Consider the following 24900-nt stretch of genomic DNA (forward strand, 5'->3'; position numbering starts at 1 on the left):
CCCACCTCCCCTCACCTCACCTCGTCTCCCCTCACCCACCTCCCCTCACCCACCTCACCTCGTCTCTCTCTCTTCCCCGGCAGTCGCCGTTGTTCGCGAGCTCTGGACGCCAGTCTGATTCCGTTTCGCTGTCGACAGATTCGCGCCTCCTGGCGCCTCCTGGCGCCCACGCGCGCTCGGCTCCGATTTCGCGTCCTCCACATTCACATTCCAGCGCCATGTGATGGCCGCTTATCCTGTCGCCTAGCAACCAGTCACCCATCACCTAGCAACCAGTCACCCATCACCTAGCAACCAATCACGTAGTAACCAGTCACCCATCACCTAGCAACCAGCCACCCATCACATAGCAACCAGCAACCCATCACATAGTAACCAGCCACCCATCACATAGCAACCAGCAACCTATCACGTAGCAACCAGCAACCCATCACATAGCAACCAGCAACCCATCACCTAGCAACCAACAACCCATCACTTAGCAACCAGTTACTCATCACCTAGCAACCAGTCACCCATCACCTAGCAACCAGTTACCCATCACATAGTAACTAGTCACCCATCACCTAGCAACCCATCACGTAGTAATCAGCAACCCATCACCTAGCAACGAGTTACCCATCACCTAGCAACCAGTTACTCATCACCTAGCAACCAGTCACCCATCACTTAGCAACCAGTCACCCATCACGTAGTAACCAGTCACCCATCACATAGCAACCAGTTACCACACCTTGCAACTGTTACCCTAGCAACCCGTCACACTTATCACATGGTAACCATTGCCCCATCACCCAGCCACTCATCATGCAATAAATCACACAGCAAATAGCGACTGCATCACACAGTAGCCAATTATCAGGCACCTAACACCTCAATAGTGGTCACCAAGCAAGTTACCCCATCACCAAGCAGCCATTCACACCGTCAGGTCAGGTCATGCGCCGCAAGAAGAGTCGATTCTAAAGCAATCTCCAGCGTGAGTGCAGATCGGATCTATAGCAGAGGTCGCAGCCGGGTACTCGATACCCGTACCCGGCTGGGTACGGGTACCCATATGCGACCTTGGTGCGGCCGGGTACGGGTAGACCATGAGTCACTGGTGAGTAACCGTTTGTCACTCATTTCCCAACGTCTCTTCTCACAATTCAAGTTCCTAGAATCAACCCACCCGTGCCTGCAACATGGCTTTATCCCAGAGGTCGCAATCAGGTACCCAATACCCGTACCCAGCCGGGTACGGGTAGGGTACGGCCGGGTACGGGTACCCATTTGCGACCCTGATGCGGCCGAGTACGGTTAAGGAATCAAAAGCCGTTTGCTACCTCTGATCTATAGGGCTGCAGTTAGTGCTGATCAGGTCTATAGGGATCCAGCGTTAGTGTGGATCTGGTCTATAGGGCTTGAGTTTGGCTCTCCACTGCATCCCTGGGTAGCACCTCTCTTCCAGAGACAAGCTGAAATTACAACCCCCTCGGCAATCCGTGGCTGTGACGAAGATTTCCCACACACGACAGCAGGTGACCCCGTGTCCGTTGAGCATGCCCAAACGTCTCGCAAGTTCAATTGTACAAGGACAACAACGACAACATTTGATATTTACAACCGTTTATTTGCACAAAGACATGTTCTCAATCAATGTGGATTCATGGAGGACACGGGTATAACGTTTAACTTTTCGAGCAAAGTCGCTAGTTGACTCTCTGCGAGGAGCACAGTTGTGAAGGAGTCTGCCACTCCGCCCTGTTCATGCGTCCTTCCGGAAAAGGAAAATTCCACCAGTTGATCCCGGGGCTGTGGTCCTTCAACTCTCCAAACATCCTGCAGCAGAAAACACAACCACTCACATGACCAATGAATGACATGTTCATTCTTACCAGACACTAGGCATGGGGCAATTAACTTCTCCCTGGTGAGTGCATGCATTAAAAGATTTGGCAACTCAATTTTATTCAAATGCTCATTCACAGTATTTACATCAAAATAAATAAATGTTTACATGCACAGTATACTACGGTATCTTGGGTTTAAGAATGTATTTAAATTGATGAACTGATGCAATGCTACATCCCTCCAACACGTGACACATTTATAAAATCTAGATTCTACAGTGCTACACATTTGATGCGTATGATTTAGTTTGTTCTGCCCCCGCACCTCCGATTAGCACGGTTGGATACGTACGGTGCTAAAGACATTAAACATACATATGTAGTGTTGCATATGCAACATTAACCAGGCAAAAATGGCAAAAGGTTGAGCTTCAAACTCTATGCACTGCAGTTTGACACCAAATTACCTGCGTAGAGGCCAACCCTGCTTGTCAGCATCCATTGTGTTGCCCAAATTACATTTAATTCAAAGGAATCATTTTCGGCATTTCAACCTGCAAAAGAACATCCAATTAACACTCCACGGCACGTCAAAGACAAGCAAGGCAAACCAATTACTATAGTGTGCCACTCCAAATCTGGCCAATGTTGTCCGTTTGACCAAGTTACTTGTTGACATCGTTTGAGGTTACGGTTAACTTATCTACAGCCACGGGCAATCCACTGCTTGATGTTTCCATTTACAAACAAAATCTGCCGTTTCATATAGACAAACCACGATTTTGTTATTACGAAACGCCCACATGTTACGATCACCTTCATGTCAATTCCCTCGATATGGTTTACAATTGAGCACAAACTCCAGATGCGATACCGATGTTTTTTCGACGTCGCGCCGTTTACGCTGGGGCTCCTCAAGAGCGCTTTGCAATCATGCTACATCTCAGCACATTTGAAAGGGGCACCTCCCCCCATGGGCAAGCAGGTTCCTGTCCAGCACAAAAGTGACTGAAGACACCTGGCCTGCAATTGGGCATGAGTTTTCAAGTCGGGTAGCAATGCTTGACAACGTATAATCCAAATTGAGCAATAGATTCTAGATTTGAAGCTTTCGTGACTGCAACGGAATCATACTCTTAGGTTTTTTCGGTAAAGTCACGTAGGTAAAAAATAAATGATAAAAATAATAATAGAAATAAAATAATAAATGTATTATTAGAAATAAGAAATAAAATGTATCATTTTATTTCTATTATTAGTCCTATTTTTATTTATTTTAAATAATAAAAGGAATAAAAGAATACATTTATTATTTTATTTCAATTTTATTTTTACTTGAGCAATAGAGTTTGGACCCAGTTTCCCCCATGTAGTCTTATGCGCTGTTGTTGAGAAATGCTGTCCACCATTATGAACTAAAACAAAAAACGCTGGAATTTATCAAACATTTCCTTAAAGACATTCATAATGAATGTATTAACCAGTTAACCCATTTAAAAAAAACCGCAAGCAACCCCACACGACTATAAACACGATCAAACATTTGTATTCCACTATATAAAGTGAATGCTAAAATCTAGATTCAATTTCACGCTTGACGCTCCTCACACACACGGAACAAAATGCATGTGTGTTCATTTTAAAATCTATTTCAGCCCAGTCTTCGATAAGCTCTTGTATTCCTTACTTGGATATGTTGAAAGTTCAGTTATCTTTTGAATGCACGTTTCATTTTATCCATAACATACTGTCCTCTAAAATTGTCTTCTTAATTCAAATCCTTTTGATACATCTTTACATTGTACCTCATTTTAGAACGTTAATTTGCACTTCCATTGTTCACATTTGTTCTGACGTTTGAATTTCTGTTATGCCGTCCCTCGTCTTTACCCAGGTCTCCATTGCAAACAAGACGTTTCATCTCTTCATCATTGTATTATCGCCTTCGTTGCAGCCATGTCACCTGTCACCTAAAAAAATTGTAATCTGAACAACCAATACTTGAAGAAACTGTCCATCAACTTTAAGGCAACCCACAATTTGTGGCTTAGGATAGCAAACCTACACCCAGCGAGACCGATAGCCTCTCGAGCAACAAAACGCTACCAGCAAATTACGCCACGTGCCACAACGTGGTAGTAGTTAGTACTGGTTCAGTTGATTCGTTTGACTTCCCTACTGTGGCACTGTATGAAGCCTGCTCCACAGCTCCCTTCTGTGCTTCAGCTTAACTTATCCCAGTTGAGTTAGCGATACTTAAGGTAGCAGTAATGTATTTCTCCTGTATAAGGTTATCGTAGATGCAGGTGACACCGACATTCAGGAATGGAACACTCAGAACTAGTCTTCTGATTTTCTGTGGTCAGGGGCACAATCTATTAAATCTGGTCAACTTTCTTCAGAATATTATTCAACATCAGTCATTCAGACAAACACAAGATTGAATCACAGACCACGAGTAGTTTCTTTGGAAGAATTCTAACTTGTATCACATTCTGTTCCACATCTTCATATGCAACACACTAATCTGTACCACAGCATCACTACTTGCAAGCGACATATATTAGGCACTCAACCTATGAAATTCCACCCATCTATTGCTTAGTCGTTCTTTGCAACAGACACGCAGACACTTACTTTAGAGGGCTCAAGCCACGTCCGCGCAACCTTTGTTCGTTCTTGTCGTGTCAGTCGAGTCCAGCGTTTGCAGCTTTTCAAAGCGCCGGTTAGGTTGACTTGTGCGGCCAGGTAAGACGCGGGGGGCTACGCTCAACATGGGCCTCTTCTGCTCTGAAAATCAATGCCACTTTCCCGACTTCACCACATCGACGCTGGCGCCACATTGAAGACGGTCCACTATTAGCATACCTCAAGATGGTCGAGGTTTCACTCCGGACGACAGCATAGGTATTGTGAGCGTTGAGTCGATCAGCCGTGTTGTTTGTAGCCGAGATGCCGATGTACACACGGCAGTAGATCTAAGCGTTGTTTGTATTGTCAACATTGATGGTTGTTCTCACAAGGTGTTTGGCAGCTCAACATCTTCTCGTGACAAGGTGTAAAAAAATATATTTTAGTTGCAGCCATTCTCATTCTTTGAGGGACTCTTTATCCTATCGTCTGCAGCTTATGTAAGAATACAGTGGTCAACAATATCGGGTGTTAAAATGAGAAGCAAGCAGAGCTGCAAGTAGTGCTGTTGCTACCAATGTTCTGCTTAATGGAAAATTAACAATCAAGTCAATTGTTAAATATGCAATAGAAATGTGTGATGCATCATATAATTGAAATTACTTTTATTTCATCCTGGAGACATCCCATGAAGATTACTTATTGAGAGCCGGCAATGAGGGCCGCCAATTTCAACTGTGCCTCACAGCAGTGCGCCACAACAAGTGTGCCCAAGTCCCAGGTGTCATGTCAATTAAAGAGATTGAGAAGCACTGTGGGTTTACAGCACTCCCACTGAGATACATCCCCGCACAAATGGCATAGGGTGAAGAGTTTTTTTTTTAATTCTGCATGAGAAGTTGATCCCAGAAGAATCTAATCCCGATTTCGTCAACAATTCAGTTTTGGGAAATTATTTAATTTTTGGGATTAAATAGAGTAGACTCCAACCCAAGACCATTCCAAACCTGGGAATAAAAAGTGTGTCCTCTTCCCTTTTGGAACTTGGAAGACCGTCAAGATTCCACAACTGATGCAGCGCTGGCGTAGAAATCCGTGTGCGCGAGAGGGGGACAACTAGTGCCGAGTGAGAGAAGGGCATTATGGACATTTGGAGCTCATCTCAAAATGAAATGCTCACGACAAAAGGCCAAGCAGCCAGCCTTCCCATACTACAACCTGTAGTTCAAGGAGAATGTATTGATGTGAATTGGTATGACAATAGTCGTTGTGTGAATTATTTATTGGTTAGGCTTTTTTAAGTTGTGTGAATTGCTATTATTCGTTGGTTAGTTTTCAATGCAGTTGTATGATTTGTGATTATTTATTGATTTTAATATTTTTAGTTTTAGACTGGATTAATTAGAAAGGTGCTAGCAGCAAGAGCTTGGCTGTATCGATAATACAGCACAGGGACCTTATTCATGTGCAGCCCTCATCAGGATCGATTCGACTTTTTGGACCAATCATACACCTGCCGGAGCCAATTGCCATCACGATGACAGAGGGTGCCGTTTCCCGGCACATTCGTCAATTAGACAGGCCTACAAGCCATCAGCGATATCGTTGGTACGTAGCACATTGGCACGTGCGCATTGCAGCACGCATCAGGTGCCTATGGGCAACTATGCGAGTAGACTGACAAGAGACAACCATTTCCTTGGAACCCTTGCGCACACACACGTGCGATATTTTGCTCTTACTCGACATGACTTAAGTGCACTCTTGATTTGCATTCATATTGCAGCCAGGTGGCTCTGATGAAGAGTGGGTGGCTCCCAATGTGAAGGCTTGCGAGTTCCTGGTTGCAGATTGACTTTGCCCTTAATCTCTCCAGGGTCAAATCAGTATTACTTTATTGGGAAGACAAGAGTGGTTGTCCGCTAAGGATAGAATGCCCCGTCATAGGAACGTGGAATTTCCACCACTAGTTCTGCAGGGCTGTCAACAGGTGAGCAACATCTCAATTCTCATTTAACGGGAACTCACCGCCGCTTCACTGCAGAGCACATTTTGTGTTCCATTTCATATTATTCAACACAAGGATCTCTAAGTTTGCAGTGAAGCCAGGCAGCGCTTTCAGATGCTGACCGCTTGTCTTAAAGGTGTCCAACTTGCAGCCTGCTGCACCAAGCACCACACTAGTAAATCTTCGTGCGGCGATATCTTTGGAAAATGTGGAAAAGGCTCAACATTCAGTTGTGTTTTTTTCATGAATTCCATTCGTATAAATCACAAGGTGCGCAATTAGAGCCTCCTTCCAGGTTGTCGTTTCCCCATTTCAAAGGATGTTCAGAATTCCAACTCGGTGGTTTTGATTCGCTCAAGAATGTGTTTGTAATGAGCGTTTTCACACTTCATTTCTTTTTTTTGAATATTGAGAACTGTATTAATAATCAAATGCCGTTAAATAAAATGTTTGCGAGAATGTGACATTCATCCAAATACCTAGTTTTGATTAAGATTTTAATTTGGGAATCTTGTCTTGAAAATTACAATTGAGAAATTAACTTGAACATGCTTAGTGGTGTCAGTGTACGGCTGTGATGAGCAGGACTTGCCTACATGCCATTCAAGAAAAATGTAAGTGTATAAAAAACCGTTAAGGTGTGCAGGTTTTCTCTTGCCAGCAATTGCTTATGTCAACGACGTGCTTTATAAGGGAGGCGTTTTGTGAACGGTTGTTGTCAGGAGCTTCGAGTTGCGAGGATCACGGTCCCCTTTCCCATCGAGCCCCCTGTTCACGCGACGCTTCATGTCACGTTATCTTCACCGTGCGCGAGGAGCCCCGACTACATCGTTATTGAAATTCCTTTCATTCAGATGCCCAAAAAATACAAGCTGCCCTGCAGAGATTTCACACGTTTGATTTTCCGCAACACAAATTAGACTCTTCAGCATCTTTGTAATGATCGACTATCCTGTTACACATCAATCAATCAATCACGGGTTCTTCTGTTATCATCAGATTCAGGTAATTGAGATGTCGAGGCAGTCTATTTTCGGGTTTCAGCGTTTAGTTTGCACACCTCATTTTTGGAGTTACAATCACTCCAGGGAACTGCTTAGAAGACTGAACTCCCTTCACAGTGAACCAATGCAAACCCTGCAAGACTGTCCGGCATTGAATCGGCTGTTACAACCTTGGCGTGTTGGTGCCGCTGCTTCAGGAATCATGTTGGCCGTTCGGTGGAGCTGTCAATTTCACGTTGTGTATTTCATGCTAACTTTGCAGGTGGTCCAGCTCCGTTGTGGGGCGCTTATATCCCGGTACCATGGTACAGACTGCAGCATCCGACTGGGCCCATTTCAAGGATTTTTCAGCACAATTTCAGATTGTTGGGTTGTGAAAGGGACTTGGCGCTTCCAGACTGTCATGATTCACTTTTCACGATAATCACAGCTTAGCTTTATGCATATTTATTGAGCTTTAAAAAGAAACCAACAAAATACAAATTCTCAATGAAGCAGTTTCGAACAACGATCGTCACAAATGTCTAGATTGGGAGTGTGCCTGCTCCAATCTTAAAAAAATAACAAAATAACAAAGTCTGTCATTAGCAATATGAATAAAAGATGTCCATTTGACATCTCCCAAAGTCAACTCTATCTTATTAATATGCCAAATGTTTCACAGGAGGAAACGCTGCAAAATAGGATTTTTTTCCTTTTTTTCAAAAACAGTAAGTACACAAATTTAAAAGGGACAAACCAAACGGAGGAGAATGCAGTCTAAACATCGAGGGGGCTCTGCAAACTCTGAAAAGTGTAGGATCAGTAGGGACGGCACAAATAGCGGATGGTTGCCAAAACGTTCAGACGTTGGTGTTCACACGAGTGCCGCCAGCGGGTGGGATACTAACACGACACCTGACAGCGAGCGCCAACTCCTCGCTAAAATCGTAATCAGTATCGGTTGCGGCCCTCCCCACGGTGTTCGGAGACGCGAGGGGGCCCTCGGCTGGAGCCGGAATAAATGTCACGGGGGGGCGCGCCCGCGTACACGTCGCGCGGCGGGGGGCCGCGGGCCGATCCACCGTACGCGTCGCGGGGCGCTCCACGGTACGCGGATGAGGCGCCGTAAGAATCTCTGGGTGGCGGGACGCCGCCACCGCCGCCAAACGAATCGCGTGGGGGGCCGCGGGAAGAGCTTCCGTACGAGTCGCGGGGGGCATAGCTTCTTTCCATGGGGGGGGGCGGGGGAGGGGGCGGGGGTCCTCGCTCGGCGCGCCCCATCCTATCTCCGCTACGACCCAGGCCGTATCCGTCGCTGGTGGCGCGCCCTCCCGGGTATTCGCGGGTGCTCCCGGGCGCATAGGGGTCACGCGAACTAGGGCCGTAATCGTCGTATCGGCCGCCCCCTCCACTGCCGCCCCCGTAAGAGGGAGGCGGGCCTCCCCGCGAGCTTCCTGTGGGGTCAACCGTCAGGTCACAGCAATGATTCACTTGCACTGCACGGGCGCTTGCTCTCGCGCCGCTCACCGAAACATTAAAGCATCACTTCAGAATTCAGCTTGACATCAGCACAGATCCCAGGCGGTCATCACTCTTCCAATTTGTTGTTTGCTGGAAATTGTAAGGTATACAAGGAGATACTTGGGATAAAGTGAATCGGGTTGGCTTCATTGACATTTTTTTCAGAGGTCATCTCATTATAGCCGAGCATGGCTCTTTCATTCATTAGGTGGTTTCCAAATTCCATTTCCATTGTGCGTATTTTTCTTTGCTGCAGCATTTTCAATTTTTTTTCTCCACAATTAAAACTGTGTTTATCGCACACAGCTCATAGATTACTCTTAATTGCCAGAATCATCCACTTATGTTCTCTTGACTAAAAGCAGAGGGTTGCTCCCCACATCTCCATCTTCGCAAGTTTCATCGGCATTTTTGGTCACAACACGTTAAGAAAACTTCAACACAGGTACGTTCATTCAGAGGTATTTTTGGTTTGTTGCATTTTTTCACTACAACCCCAATGTCTGTAAAGTGTTGGAATGTTTTTTTACAGACTCAATATTCACTTTATATACTAGGACAGCCATTGCATGTAAACCAGCATGTTCACACCTGGCAATTAGCTTGGACGTTCGTGGCACTATTTTCTTTGAGTGATATGATGAACCCGTCGGCACTTTGCACGTTGAACATTTGTTTCAATTGTTGATACGTGGGCTTGTGAGACTGCCTGGTCGGTCAAATCAGTGGTTTTGGATGGCTGCCTTTAAGCTCACAAGGCCCGAAAGTCTTTCCATTGTTGTTTAATTCACCCAGATGAATTGCAGGGTTTTGCTGGGGTAATTTCATTTTCAAGTTTTTACTTGTCAGCTTCAAATTAATTTGCAAGGCCCAACCCACAGTTTCGAGGTATCGAATATTTCACATTGTCTTCAATTATCTTCACAAGAGTTTCAGGTTTCGTTCAACAGTTCGACACGTCAGCATAAACGCAACCCGGCCGTCGCTGCACAAGGCTTACCGTAACCCGCATAGCCGTCGCGGTAGGAGCCAGCGCCTGGCCGCTCGCCAGGATATTCGCGCATGTGGTCTCGGCCACCGCTGCCGTAGATGTCTCGCTCCCTGGGATGGCTAGAGCACACAATGTCACCACACCACGGCATAACGGTACAAGTGAGTGTGGACTAGTCTTTCATAGAACAATTCAGCAAGTGCATTGCTACACTGTGGCCCACACAGCATCTTGTACTGTACACAATGATGCCGGTGAGTAGTTTGTGTTGTGCAATGGCACCGATCAGCGATGCGAGCGGTGATATGCACTTCACAGCAGTCGCAATAAGGCGGCTCCTTAATTCTCAATTTAACCTGGATGCAGGCCCTGGCGAGCGGGAAGTGCGGAGGGAGCCGGGGTCGTACCCGTACGCGCGCGAGCTGGGCCCGTGGTAGTCGTCGCGGCCTGGGGGCGGACGGTACTCCTTGGGCGGGGGCGGGGGGTAGTCGCGCCCATCACGCGAGCCCCCGTAGTCTCGGCGCGCGTAGCTGCGCACACACATGGACCCCGCTTAGACACGGGTGGAAGCAGCGGCAACTGCCAACGAGTGATCTCTACTTTGCTTTCGTGTTGTGAATGGCCGATTTTAGCGCACACATCATAATGAATAAAGATTACAATAAAATTCCAGTCCTGAGTGCATCTATGCAGAAGATGGCGACTTATAATGGCCGCCACCAACTGACAAAATTTTAACGATCCGGATGGTTCTAATGTTCGTGCGTGCCAAACGGTTCAATCATTATGAAAAGTTTACTGGATTGCATTATTTATTGTGTAACTTTAGGATTCATAAACGATTCCTGTAATCGATTCACGACCCTACTTCAATTCACAAACGTGATGTCAAGGGTCGTTGGATCACTTCCAAACCCATTGGACTCGAAGGTAACCAGGAGATGGCAGTAAAGCATGTGGGCTTGTGAAGCTGTCGATGATGAACATTGAGTTATCCTCTGGCCTGCAGCTTTCTTCAGGGTATTCCTCCAACATGCACAATATGCCATTAAAAAGCGGTCAGCAAGATCTTCGGTTTTTATTTTCACAAGGAAAGATTCCTCCCCTGCAAGTGTGGTGTGGACGCGTGCACCCACCTGTCTTTGCTGCTGTAGTATTCATCCCTGGGCACGTAGTCATCTCGCCGCGGCATCATCTCTCTGCGCGGAGGCCCACCGTAGCCATCCATGTCGCGTGGGCCTGGCCCTGAAACGAGTCGTGGCCCCGTCTGATTACGTATGTACGCAAAACTTATTTCGTGCCGGACGTAGCCAAGCGCGCTAATTGGGAGGTGCGAATTAAACTGCCCCCATTCGTCACCAGCCATAGCACATCGTCACACGGTGCCAACATCTCTTTACTTCCATTACAAATCGCCACCGCCGTGCTCACACACGCGCACGGACGAAGGCAGCAGGGTGTTACCTCTGAAGCCTCCGCGGCCGCCACCACGGGGAGGTCCACCAGCCATGGTCATCGGCCGTTTGGCAGGAGGCCCGTCCCCCCGATCCAGGGGTCCACGCTTCATGGGGGGCCCTCTGGAGGAGCCACCTGCACGAGGCAAGCGCAATTGCGTTAGGGGCGGTGGGCACCGTGAAAGTTGATTTTAAATATATTTTGTTTAATTAGGTCACAACTCGAGAAACCGGGATAGTCTCATTTGCAAGAGTGACCTGGGTCACTGAAATAACAAAAGCAATAACATGAATCAAAATGCAGAAATTAAGCGGACAAAAATCCAATAATAAATAACTGCATTACAGAAGAAATCAAAAACAGTACACAAACATGAGTGAACATGAAATGAAAATCCTGTAATTAAAGTTGGTTCGGAGAAATAACTTTTTTTTAACCATTCTTGTTCACATTAGATTCAGTTGCAGAAACATGGAAATGGATTTGGAGCGATTCCTGTACTTGAGTGCGACAGAAAGTACTGCTTAGTGCACGGTTAGTGGTCGGAACACCACGAACTGGGCATGGGCAGGACACTCGTACCTCTGGGGGGCCCGCGGGAGAAGCCGTAGCGTCCTCCGCCTGGGAAGCTCTCAAACGATGGCTTGGTGGCCTGGTCCACCCGCATCGCACGCCCTTCCAGCACCTGCAGCCACACCCATACCACCTTTACTGCATCAACAACCTCAGGGAACCAAGCTTAAGAGATTCGAGATATTTGGTTAAAAGCACAACTCAAAAAGCTGACAGAGGGGCAAGCCACTGCTCACACATTTGGCATCGTTTTTTCTCTCCAAATTGGACTAAATGTGCGCGAGTGCTGCCCGCAAGTACCGAGCATAATGTTGATACGGTTGTTTAGAGTCCGACTGAGGCAAATTGGTTCAGTGGTTAGAGAATGGCCTGCAATAAGCAGGTTGTAAATACAAATTATGGTTGTAAGTTGACTCAACCCATCATCTGGGAAGGATTGATAAAATAAATACCGCTTTGTGGGAAGTCAATAGTGGTTTTCAAATGGAGGGATCTCTGCCGTAGGAATTTTCCACCACTGCCTCAAAGATGCAAACAGGAGACTAGCACCCCCTCAATGCTCATCAAAGCAGGAACTTGCTTAACTCGTTTAACTGAAGCGAGGGGTGATGATATCGTTCCCTTGTGTTCCCCTACCTTTCCATTGGCGTCTCTCTCAGCTTCCTTGGCATCTTCCGGGTTGGCGAAGGTGACGAATGCAAACCCCCGAGACAAATTCGTCTCGCGGTCCTTCATCAGCAGAACTGAGCGAAAGACAACGGGAGCAGAGATACCAAGGTTCACCCTCGGTTGTGTATACACCCTGAATGTGTTGTCACAAAAGTGAAGTTTGCTGCAACAAAGTTATTTTGTAAGTGAATCAACTTTTTATACAGATTAATTGTTTAATATAACAGTAAATGTAAAAATAATTGATAAGGGTCCATTAGGGATGGGTCTTTGCATGATCACCCAGGCGAGTCTTCAAAATTATATTCCAGTGGAGAATGTAGGCACCACAAGCAAAAGTTTAATTCAATATAATTATGAAACGACTTAAAAGTGTTATTCGTGCTGGGTGTAATACTACCGTCTGCAACTCTTCCATATTTGGAGAAGGTCGCTTCCAAAGCCTTCTCGGTGGTGTCAATGTTCAGGCCTCCAACAAAGAGTTTTCCTGGATCTGCCTCCCCCATTCCTGGTTTTTAGAAGGCCTACAGATGAGCAGCACACAGCAGGGACGCAGGGAAGTGTTACTCAAGTGTGCGTTCACAACACTGAACAAAAGTACTTTGCTCAAATATTTCACCTGGCTAATATCTTGTTGCGGCGCATCTAATTTTCAGGGGTGTCCAGGGTGTTGATTGACACATACTAAACACGTAACCATATAACCACTTGACAGGATAACGATAAGAGTGGTAACCACCACGCGTAACTACATAACCATTCAACGGGATAATGACTTAGGGTGGTGACCACAATGGTTCGCTACGTAACCACTCAACGGGATAACGATATACTTGGACCATGTCAGCTAAATCCCTGGCTGGTCCACGATGCCGTGCGTGAAGCCCAAAGACAGAAGACTTAGCCGGCGGATTCCATTCCAAGAAACGAACAGCCAAGATCGCTCTTGGGACTCGGCCGGCGTGGCCAGGCTCCACCCTTGGCCACGCACCCTTCCAGATCCTTCTCAGAGACTCTGGGCCCACATCACGTGTCCCTCTCACCTCCTCTTTGGCCCTTATTGCTACCTCATCCGGTCACGTGCCTTCTCGGGTTCACCCAGACTACCATGTCCTCACCCGACCTCTCTCTCGCTTGTACCCAAACTATGCCCCCGAGAGGCCCTTCCATTCCGTACTCATCCCGGTGCTTGAGACTCCACACCTCCAGCACCGCCTTTCTCTCGGTACTGGCACTATACCAGAGACACTAATACACGCCACTACAAATGTAATGCATACACAGTAAGGTATTTATACAATGAACATGACTCCAAGTTGCACAAATGCATATGGTGCACATTGCCAGTACATACCGAACGAATTCAAGCTGTAGCAGTTATAGATGTAGTGCGCGTGAGAGATTTAAATACGTTAGACTGGGGGCACATTTGAGTCTCTGGAAGATGATTCCACCCGTGTCTCAGCGAGTGTGCCTGTTCAGATTTATACTATACGGAGACTTAAATTGTTATTATTTGGGGAATGGACACATTTATTTAACAAAGGCTTTCGAGACCAATATCATCCATAGTTTTTTTCGGTTAGATCACATAAATATAAATGTGTTGTTAAAACCACCACCAAACGACACAGCCAATTAGTAAAGTAGTAAGGTTTGTCATGTAAATAGACCATGCCAATTCGTTACTAGTACAGCACACTGGTGGTGTTCGAGAGCAAATCCACAACATTTACCATCTGAGTACTCGGAATGTAAATGTTGTAGATTTGCTCTCTTATGGACAAATTTATTGTTGGCTTAAAATGTTAGTCATCGAGTTAAGCAAGAGCGGTTAATCCCATATCTTGCGCTAAAGGGTCCCTGTTCTCGGGGTCAAGGATAACCCAAGACTTCTCCCCAGGAGCGTCAAGGTCTTGTAACACGCAGCTCTCTGCGGCCAGGTTCACATTCAGCATGGAGCCCAGCACGGTCAATCTGAAATTCATCAGATCACCGGGCTCATAACTACATTAACGACTCCAATGAAGATTACGAGACGATTTGTAATCATAACGACATTCATGACCTACAGGACCTGGTGGCTCGGCAGTAGAGTGAATAGTAGCTCGCAATCGGAAGGTTGCGAGTTGAAATCCGGGTTGGGGGTAAACTCATCCCATCATCCCACCGGGGTCAATAATATAAGTTCCACTTTGTAGGCAAGAAATGACGGACTTGCCCCCTTCATAGGAAATTATCACTACTACCACTGTTTCAGGGCTGTAAATAGAAAATTATCCATCAATTCTCATTGGAGAAGAAAATAATTGACTTTTTGACGAAAAATACAATAATTATAGCGCTAATAATGACCCAAATTCAGTGTTCAAGGTGATAACTCAAGACACCAGGATACAGTCCACGTTAGTCCAATGTACACTCTTGCGTGACCAGGCTTACCATAGCATATCCCGTAACGAAAGTTCGAACTTTTAAAAATAGTTTGCAGAAAAAACAGTTACAAAACCTAAGATTAAAGAAACCTTTGACCACGATAATGGCCCTTACCCTAACGATAACGCAAGAATGACCCCATGTTTCACAAAGTCGGCAATTCGGGAAGCACATGCCACCATCCCCATCCCTGCGCTCGCTAACGAGGTAATGAGGAACTAGGCGGTAATGTGTTAACGAGACGCGTGAGGTGGTCACTAAGTTGACAAGGGATAACTAGTTGTATAAGGTTAACGAGGACGTAACGAGATTGAGTAACGACGTAACAATGGTGAGGTAAAGGGGCAACGCCATTAAGGAGCGACGTTGTAGGCTTGTAGCGAGTAACGCGACGGGAGCGAAAATTTAACGAGGTAACGTGATGAGCGAGGTAACGAGATTAATGAGCGATGAGGCAACGAGGTAACGTGATTATTGAGCGAGGTAACGAGATGACTGAGCGAGGCAACGTGATGAGCGAGGTACCGTGATGACTGAGCGAGGTGGTAACGAAGTAACGAGGTGACTGAGCGAGGTGGTAACGTAATTACTGAGCAAGGTAACGTGATGAGTGAGGTAACGAGTGACGGGTTAACTGAGCGAGGTAACGAGATGACGGAGCGAGGTGGTAACGAAGTAACGTGATGATTGAGCGAGGAGGTAACGAAGTAACGAGACGACTGAGCGAGGTGGTAACGAAGTAACGAGATATCTGAGCGAGGAGGTAACGAAGTAACGAGACGACTAAGCGAGGAGGTAACGAAGTAACATGATATCCGAGCGAGGAGGTAACGAGGTTGGGGGTGGTGACGTTGCACTTGCGAAGACGAGGTTGATGGGGGGGGGGGGTAACGCGGGCGCCTCGCGACGTATGGACGCGACACGAACCCAACCCGAGACCACACACCCCGTGACGAGGTGGGGAGCCCCTCTTTCTATCTTTCTGACGAGGTAGTGAGCCTCTCTCTCTCTCTCCGTGACGAGGAGATGGAGGAGGCCGCCCGCTCCTTCCGACACCCAACAACAAAATGGCGCCGCGCTGAGTCGGCCTCCTCCGCCCTCACCTCGAGCAGCAGCAGCCCGAGGGCGACGCAGCGGCACCGCTTCGCTTCTGGCTGACGGAGGAGTGGCGGTGGCCGACGACGAAGACGACGACGAGGTGGTGGTGTGGCGGCAAGTTGACGAGGCGAGAAGAGACGACGAGAGACGCGCGCACCCTCTTGGCCCTTTCGTCGCCTCGCGGTGTGAGGGGGTTGGGTGGAGGCGGGAAAAACGCGCAATGGATTGTGGGGAGCGATGACGACATCCAGAATCGATCCAAGCGTCGAAATTCATTAAACTCGATTCCGATTCCAAACGATTATTGGATCCCGTGCTGTCACGAAAACTTCAAATCTAAGATATATTTTGACACCTGATGATGATTGCTTGTGTTGCAATCGAAACGTCGTGATTTAATTTAGTTATTTCATTTTTTTATTTTTATCATTGTCTTTTATTTTTTATTTTCACCTACGTGACTTTACCAAAAGAACCAAGGAGTCTAGATTGATTATTGGCTTCCTCTTGTTGCTCGGGGAGCGACCGATTCGCTCTCCATGGTGCCAGCTCGTCAGCGATGTTGCTGCTGTTTAAATACGGGGGCATCGAGGCATTTGGTTGGGGCGAGTCTCACCATATGACAACCCTTGTTGACTTCCCAAAATAATACTTATTTTAGCCACCTCCAGAGAGAGGGATGATACTTGTGTAGTGACTGTGCTTGCCACTGTGCCGGGGCTTGCGAAGCCACGGCCGGTAATGTGTTGCCATTACGGGCAGCCCGGGTTACGGGATGTAGTACCACCAGCCCGAGCGGGGCTTGGGTGAGCGCTGGGGCATTATAGGCTGGTTGACCTGCTGTCACGTGACCGGATAATATTGGAGGGGGGCCACCGGTGGACGGGGGCTGCGGGGTGGTCACGTGGCCCAAAGGAGCTCTCGGGAACCTTCGAGAAGGAGCCCGAGAGACCTGGAAGGTGGGCGGGGCGAAGGGCGGAGCCAGCCCCAGCCCGGGGGCATATAACGAGGGCCTCGTGAGGAGCTCGGGGTTTTGCGTGTTGCTGGTGTTACTGAGATCCACGTCGGGGAGAAGAAGCCTCGAGCCACGCGGTCCTGGACCCAGCTTGTGGTCCGGAGCGGGATAGCGAACCGTGTCTAGTTCTGCCGTAGCGTGGCTAGATGGGCATTCGAGACCCGAATGTAGATCGTGTTGCGTGTTAATGTGTAATAAATAGTGTTGCTACCAAGATAACGTCTGCGACTCAGTTGAGCTCACTACACTTGAGTTTAATTTGAAAATGTTTTAGTGATTTATCTTCCCGGTCCACTCCCCCCCATCCGTCGTACAGGCACTCCACTCACCCTCCCCTCCCCTCCCCCCGCATCACGAGGAAAAAATTAACCCGTAAAAACAAAGTTTTTCACTATAAATCCTTTATATGCGTGGCATCGGTTTTATTTTATTATTCATTTCTGTTTTTCTTGAGTAAGAGTTTCATTTTAATCACATTGGTATTTTTAATTAAATATGAAATTTTACTTTTTTCCTAAAAAGTGGAAAATTTTGGAAAAAAAATTTCACGAAAATAAATTGTCACGCACAACGAGTCTGTGTGCAAAATGTCAGCTCGATTGGATCACGGGAAGTGGGTTAAAAAACGACCGAAAGATTTGCACGGTCGTAAGCGCGCAAGCAAGCAAGTGAACTTAATATAAAGGATTAAAAAATATGTTTATCTATCGGCTTATCTCAGCTAATCCCCTGCGCAACCGCCCGCGACCCCACACGGCCTGCCGCATGCCCCCCCCCCCCACCGAATCCTTGGCTCCTCCCCCCTAGTACCCTATATAAATAACCAGTGGCTCTAAATAGCTCGCTTTATAGGCGACAGAAATGTTGCTGGAGCAGTCACACCTGATGACGGAGGCTTGTGTTGCTTCCGAAACGTCGTGATTTAATTTAGTTTTCATTCTTATTTTGTTTTCACCTACGTGACTTTACCGAAAAAACCAGAGTATGGATCCTTGCAGTCACGAAAACTTCAAATCTAGAATTCTTTATTGTTTGTTGTTGTTATAACGTTCCCACGCTCCCCTACTGGACATTTGTGAAAAATTAGATTTATAGCTCATTGGATTCCTCCTGCAGTATCTTATATTTATATAACGCCTTTATCCAATGCGCTTTACAATGTTTAGGAGTGGCACAATGAGGGTAGCTAAAGGTGATATGGTAAATAGGGATAAAATATGGGGAGGGATGTTAGTGGGTACGGGAATTACGGGGGTGCCTAGGGGATGGATGGAATCATGGGCCAGGGCACTGGCGGAGCCAGGGGGGGGGGGGGTGGCACGTGCCCCCCCAATGATCCGATCGAAATCCCTAATTTCGATCGGATCATTGGGGTTTATTAGTAATACATCAGAATTTTGCGACCCCTACTGCCACTGTGTAGCATATGATTATGTGCCGGGGACTCTATGAGAAGATAGGATAATAGTCTGATTCCATAATTGGCAATGAGTAACGGCAAAGCAGTTATAAGTGACTCAGAATTGTGCGCAGTTGCGTACACAGTACACGACTTCTCTGAAGGCATCAACACCTGCAGCGAGCGCGATGCCGATCACACAACGCGGTTCGAATTCGACCTTCGATCGATGGCTGCGCCATCGCCGGACACGCGTCGAATAAAAATCAAGGGACAAGTCCTCACTTACTAACAACTATCATTTTTCATTGCTGGAGGGGTTGCCCCCTACCTGAAAATCCTGGCTCCGCCATTGGGCCAGCGAGAAGAGGTGGGGGTCTTGAGGGAGGAGTGGAAACTCGACAGGGAGGGTGCTTGCCTAATTAATATAAATATTCTGATTCGGAACTCACAATCAGGACGCGAACTCCCGAACTTTGCGAGCCGGTCGCTCTACCGCCGGAACGCCGGCTGCTGTTGGCAGTGGTGCAGAAGCTGTCACTGCAGTCGAACCTTCAGTTGCATAATAGGCTTATTCATGGATTATAGGTAGACTATATCCGAGGTTTTTGGGTTAGATCACGTAAATGTGTCGTTAAACCCGCCACCATCCGACAAGAGCCAATTAGTAATGTTTGTCACGTAAACAACACGTGCCAATTCGTTACTCGTGACAAACCCTACTAATTGTATCTGTCGGGTGGTGGCGGGTTCAACGACACATTTATAGAATGCATATTTGGTCGCAAAAGTGTGGGGGCCGACATCCACCCCACCTCCCTCGCTAGGCAGGTGGGGAGCGATGTACGCCCCTTCTGCTCCCTCCTCCACCACGTCTGTCGGCTCCCGCCGGGCCCCCGACGACCAAGTGATCGGGCATACCGCGCCAGCGCCCTCTCCAAGGGACATTGCTGTCTCTCTCCGCCCCCTCTCTCTATTTAAGGCCTCGACACAGAGGCGTGGTTTCTCGGTGTGCCTGTTTGTTCTCTCTCTATGTATCTCTGTGATATCTATCTTAATTTGGAGCTTTCGTGACTGCAGGAATTACTCTTTGGTTCTTTCGGTAAAGTCACGTATAAAGATAAAATAATAAATTAAATAATAGCATACGACGTTTCGATTGCAACACAAGCAATCATCACCGACGCACACCACAGCTAACGCTAACGGAGCACGCAGCGGCACACTCGCGCCCACACCTGCGAGCGATAATCTTGACTTGCGCTCGTGCTGCGGCTCCGCGTTCACCCTCGCAGCGCGTTTCCCACCGCAGCCGCTCCACACGTAAATCAAGACACCACACCGATGCTCTGTGCTAACTTTTATTCGCGGCGCAAACCCTGCACTGCCCGGAGGGGAATATTCTGCGAGCAAAGCCTAGCCTACTGCTACCCAAGTCCCTAAATACTCACACGCGCTATCACGTACCTCGCGGCTGTACTCACAGACGCTGTGAGCGTCGGAGGGACGAAGATGAAAGAGAACTTTACCTTAATTCTAGATTTGAAGCTTTCGTGACTGCAAGGATTCATATTCTTAGGTTTTTTCGGTAAAGTCACGTAGGTAAAACATCAAAATTAATTAAAAATAAAGATCACGACGTTGTGTTGCCTCCGAAACGTCGTGATCTTTATTTTAATTAATTTTGATGTTTTACCTACGTGACTTTACCGAAAAAACCTAAGAATAAGAACTTTATCTATCGCTGCCTCGTAGCGGCACTCGCTGGCATCGCACGGATGCTGCGAGCGGCTCGAGAAGGCAGGACGGCAGGGAGTGGGTCTTGGCGGCCAAGAGGTTGAAGACGAGATCTGATCTGAACGGTTTCAGGCTCCCCTTTTTATGCCCCCTGACTTCAAAACTCCAGGGTTACGTTATCCCGCGTGGCCAATCGTGCGCCTACCTGATTCTCGCTCGTTTACCTTCCCTGACATGGAGCGTTGCGACGGTTACTTCTTCGACCTATTGTCTATCTACCCGTACTCATTAATTTATGACTCACTCTGTTTAATCTGGAAGGACGTCCGGCTGGCAAATACATACCCTGCTCGTGTGTATTCGGTCTGGGGCCGGGGGAGGTCGTGGCGCTGCGATCCCCTAACCTCATGATCTGCTCTGCTCGCTTAATATTTCACCCCAGCCCCCTCCCCGATGTTGTGCACGACTCATTGCGGCTGTCTTCTTGGTTCTTTCGGTAAAGTCACGTAGAAGGGAAGGAATAAAATAATAAAAATAAAACATAGTAAAATAATTCTCACGACGTTTCAGCCACAACGCAAGCAGCCGTCTTCAGGTGAAGACTGGCCCGATGAACCTTTGTGCGCCCATACAATTTTAAGCCAACTCAGGGGCACCGCAATGTGACCTGTCCTGCGAAGGTCGGCCAATCTCCTGGCACCTGGAAACCGCAGGACTTTTCTCCGAGAGACCCTTCAGATGAAAACCCGCTGTGCCAGGCGATCCCCCGCAAGGACACTCCGTGTGCGCGCTGCGGGTGTGTGCTCAGTGTGGGGGCCAGGGGGAGTTGGTCTGCGGCCGTGGCACCACGAAAGCTTAAGTGTTAAACGGGGAGACTATAATTGGCAGCAGAATGCGTACATATTGTTACATGAACAAATGTGAAAATATATTTCACCTCGAAAATTTCTTGACGCGAGACATGTCGTCTGCGTGTCCAGGATGTCAAGCGACATGCGAAGAGAACGCACGTGACGCCGCGCGTGCACACAACTCACTCATCTGTTAAGTCGTCATTAGCGAATGTCCTTCTCAAGTCTGCAAAACTTGGAAAAATTGGTTTTGGCTCAAATCAAATTCCCAAATTTGACATCCGCAGCCTTGGTCATTCCACTGCTGGATGAAGGTCTCCCGCCACGATGTTAATATTTTCTTTCAGGTGTGCGTGCATTCGATTGCTCTTGTGTTGCAAACGAAGTTGCACTTTGTGTGTATGTGACGTGTTCTATTAGCCTTGTGTTTTTTATTTGGACCTCGTTGATGATGCACGACCTTGCCAATTAGAACTTGACCGTGTAGTTTTGCATTATTTTCATGTTTTTAGTTGCTGCTGTAACCAGTGTTGTAGGGGTAATTAGGCCCCTCTCTTCAAGTGACCACATACTGCCCAGTGGGTTTTACCCGAGTCAAACTAAAACCCAACACCTTAAACCTCTCACGATCTCGCAATGCAAAAATCCACCCAGCTCCTTCACACGAGCCGATTGCATTGCTCCGTCTCCACGGCAGGCATCCAAATGCAGTGAAATCTCGCTACAAGGCGAGGGAGAATGAGTTATACTCACTTGTAATGAAAATAGTTTGCATGGACAAGAACCATGAAAGACAAAACTCCCCATTTTATCTTTCTCCGTGGCTGCTGGCAGAGGGCCTCCCTATTCCGTGTGGGTAGTTGGGTTTATTTCACCATACTTCGCTCTGCCGGCGAGTGCGGATTGAAGGGATGGAGCACAGACATTGGGAGCATCGAATAGACATGTTATATGTGAATGTTATGGCTACGTTCTCTCCAGGATCTTCGCAGGTAATCCCGAGTCCTCCCCACCACCCAAGGTATCCCAGGACCTCCACAGAACTGTGGCATTGCCACCTCCTCTCTCAGACCAGGGAGTCTGAACAAAGAATGCAGGCACCAGGACCCCCTCTCCAACCTCACGCCCCCCCCCCCCCCCCCCACATGCTGCTCGACCGTATCCCACGTGGGCTGAACACTCCTCCACATCCACACAAACTAGCAATATCGGCTTTATTCCTTACTAAATATCAAAACACTCAACAGCCAAATGCGCAGACGTACGAACGCTCTGCTCAAAGCCGCCAAACCTGCTAGCATTGGACACACTGGAGTTCCGTGTCAACTAGAACGCAGCGAGAGGTAGAGTCTGTGAATAAAGATAAACCGTGCGTGCATGGTAATTTCGGTGCACGCGCGACACCAACTTCACTGCCAAATTCAAACAGATCAGTGTCCTCTCAACCCCCATAACCCAAAGCCTCATGGGGGGGGGGGGGGGGGGCACACATATTTTACATTGTCATTTACGTCATATTACATTACGCAAGTGTAAATTTAACAGCATCAAAGGCTCTAACGTGGTTTACGCTATCTAGCAGGCGTAGCAGCTTCAATGGAGGGTGCCACCGTATTGAAGGGTGCGATGGGGTGCGCGTTTGTTCCTCCACCGAGCGCTGCTCGGTGCGTTTCCACTTGGGCGCAGCACCACAGGGTGCTCACTGCCAGGCACGTGCCTTCAACTCATCCCAGCTTGCGCAAATCTCGACACAGCGGCCGAGCCTGCACGGGCAGCGCAATCTTTGGGGAGTGACAAGTGACGACTTTCACTCCTCTGTTTAGGTCATGCATCCGTGACCAATGGATGTCCGGGCATTCACATGCAGCCACAGCTGAAGGAACGCGATATTTTTGTCCACGGATATCCAGAGGCACGGACCACATGGAGGGGTCGACGTCGAGCTAGGATCACGCACGCACTCCTCACAGAGACAAACTCCGCACGGCCGACACCCCTCGTGATTTCAGGCCCAATGCTGGCGCTGCCGGCACAACAGGCGATGGACCCGGGCACGCTCGCCCTACCAAGTCGCCCCCGCAGCGTCATGGCCGCTAGAGCAGCTCCAAGTCTCTCGCCATCGCCACCACCACAAGCACAGGGGGCACCTACTCTCTCCATTACCTCTGGCACAATTGAGAAAAACCAAGGCTTTCACATAAACATATCGAAACGCCAAAAAACGAGCACACCGAAAATCAATGATGTTCATCAACGCATGGTTGTGCTTCCATGGATTCCACTAATTACTACAAAGGGCGCAATTCACCACTGATGTGTGTAGCCGAGCCGATGAAGTAAATTGCACACAAAGCGCTCAGGAGCTCACAACCAGTTCCCATCTTTCCACAATGAACATGCCAGAAACACAAACTTCATTTTTGATTTACAAAATATTAAATTTCAATTTTAATCAACGCTACAAATCGAGCTAAAGACTTTGGGACAACAGGAATTGCAGGGCAGACAAGGGAAGCGTGACAGCAGTGCACCCTGCTCGTGTTAATGAGGAGCTTCCTCAAGGTTTCTACTTGTGATCACTTCTGAACTTTAGAAAATTTACTCGGGAGCTTGTTTAATGTCCCACTGCACACAGAACTGTGTGACTCAGCTGCTCAAAGAACGGCTCTCAGGGTCATGGTCACCTCGGAGGTTAGCTGGCTCTGCTCAAATATTGATCGCCAGCGAAAAAAACTAGGTAATTCACAGTGGTGGATTTAACTTCATAGCGTTTATGCACAACCCTATTCTCTGCATCCTTTTTATTCCCGAAATATTGTAGCCAACTAACACGATATAACTTGGTGCGCTGATAACACGTTTGCCTTCAGTGAGACATCTGCCGCTACACGAGCAGCAGGAAATACGAGGCGCAGCGATCTCGCTTGTTCCATTACGGTGGTGGGTGGTGGGGGTGCAGCCCGCGACATTTGCAGGAAACTTATTTTAAATAAGAGGTTCTACAGAGGAGAGCGAGACAGCAAGTTCACGCGCTGTCAACCGGGTGTCACGCGACGAGACCCTCAGGGGTCACGCGCGACCTCCCCGCTGTCCGTGACGACGATCTTCTTGGTGGTGTTGCCCGACTCAGAGCCGAGCTCCTCCATGGCGCGCACGATGCTCATGCCGGACCGCACGGCGCCGAAAGCCACGTGCTTGTGATTGAGGTGCGGGGTGGCACGCAGCGTGACAAAGAACTGTGACGTGTTGGTGTTGCGGCCCGAGTTGGCCATGGAAAGGATGCCGGCGCGCGAGTGCAGAATCCTGAAGCTCTCGTCCTCGAACGGCTTCTCGTAGATGGAGCGGCCGCCGGTGCCGTTGTGGTTCGTGAAGTCTCCACCCTGCCGGCAGAAAAAGGCGCAGGGGGATGGGTTCGTGGCCGAAAACATTTTGTACGGAGGGTTCTCGCGGCCACGCTTAAATTCTGGCGAGCGATTTGAGGGTGTTTTCGATAAAATTTGATTACTTTCATGAGACATCCTGTAACTGGGCGAGGTATTTAACATTTCGCCACGGTGGCACCTAAAGTTGGCATATGGATACCTACCCCCTCCCATGGGAATGTGGAATTTCCACCACTGGCTCAGGGCCATAAAACAGGAGATGAGCACCTTCATCATCAGCCATTTGAGCAGGAAATCACATTTGTCACACAAACC

The 24900-nt window shown here is 47.9% G+C and overlaps 3 protein-coding genes across 6 annotated transcripts in view; all 3 read right to left on the reverse strand.

Moving 5' to 3' along the window:
* The window catches only part of ARHGEF7 (Rho guanine nucleotide exchange factor 7), a 42531-nt gene extending 41767 nt beyond the window's left edge, over positions 1-764 (reverse strand). For all 3 annotated transcript variants that reach the window (XM_061570502.1, XM_061570503.1, XM_061570501.1), the window contains exon 1: positions 59-764. In XM_061570502.1, the coding sequence (XP_061426486.1) occupies positions 59-203 (145 nt within the window). In that variant the 5' untranslated portion in view covers positions 204-764. The remainder of the gene's footprint in view (positions 1-58) is intronic.
* A 7135-nt stretch (positions 765-7899) lies between these two features.
* Positions 7900-16416, reverse strand: LOC133353995 (RNA-binding motif protein, X chromosome-like). 2 transcript variants are annotated; one of them, XM_061570557.1, is made up of 9 exons: positions 16206-16416; positions 13067-13190; positions 12634-12740; positions 12007-12109; positions 11434-11559; positions 11106-11214; positions 10377-10499; positions 9979-10079; positions 7900-8911 (listed from the first exon to the last, which is right to left on the reverse strand). In XM_061570557.1, the coding sequence occupies exons 2-9, from the start codon at positions 13170-13172 to the stop codon at positions 8409-8411; spliced, it is 1278 nt and encodes a 425-aa protein (XP_061426541.1). In that variant the 5' UTR covers positions 13173-13190; positions 16206-16416; the 3' UTR covers positions 7900-8408. The 2 variants fall into 2 exon arrangements, with proteins under 2 accessions (XP_061426541.1, XP_061426540.1); XM_061570556.1 differs by having other exon boundaries at positions 10326-10499.
* A 5957-nt stretch (positions 16417-22373) lies between these two features.
* Positions 22374-24900, reverse strand: part of LOC133353880 (E3 SUMO-protein ligase RanBP2-like) — a 44063-nt gene continuing 41536 nt past the window's right edge. The window contains 1 exon segment of the mRNA XM_061570368.1: positions 22374-24582. Within this exon segment, the coding sequence (XP_061426352.1) occupies positions 24265-24582 (318 nt within the window). The 3' untranslated portion in view covers positions 22374-24264.

The sequence above is a fragment of the Lethenteron reissneri genome, chromosome 45, assembly GCF_015708825.2.
Source record: "Lethenteron reissneri isolate LAM-NWPU_2019-01 chromosome 45, ASM1570882v1, whole genome shotgun sequence".
Taxonomy (NCBI): Eukaryota; Metazoa; Chordata; class Hyperoartia; order Petromyzontiformes; family Petromyzontidae; genus Lethenteron; species Lethenteron reissneri.

Excerpts from the sequence above, each read along its gene's own strand:
- LOC133353995 (XM_061570556.1), bottom strand. The coding sequence starts at position 13,172 with ATGGGGGAGGCAGATCCAGGAAAACTCTTTGTTGGAGGCCTGAACATT. Across the intron at positions 12,110-12,633 it reads AGAGAGACGCCAATGGAAAG|GTGCTGGAAGGGCGTGCGAT; the intron begins GTAGGGGAACAC and ends GTGTGGCTGCAG. Across the intron at positions 10,500-11,105 it reads TACTACAGCAGCAAAGACAG|CTACGCGCGCCGAGACTACG; the intron begins GTGGGTGCACGC and ends GTGTGTGCGCAG.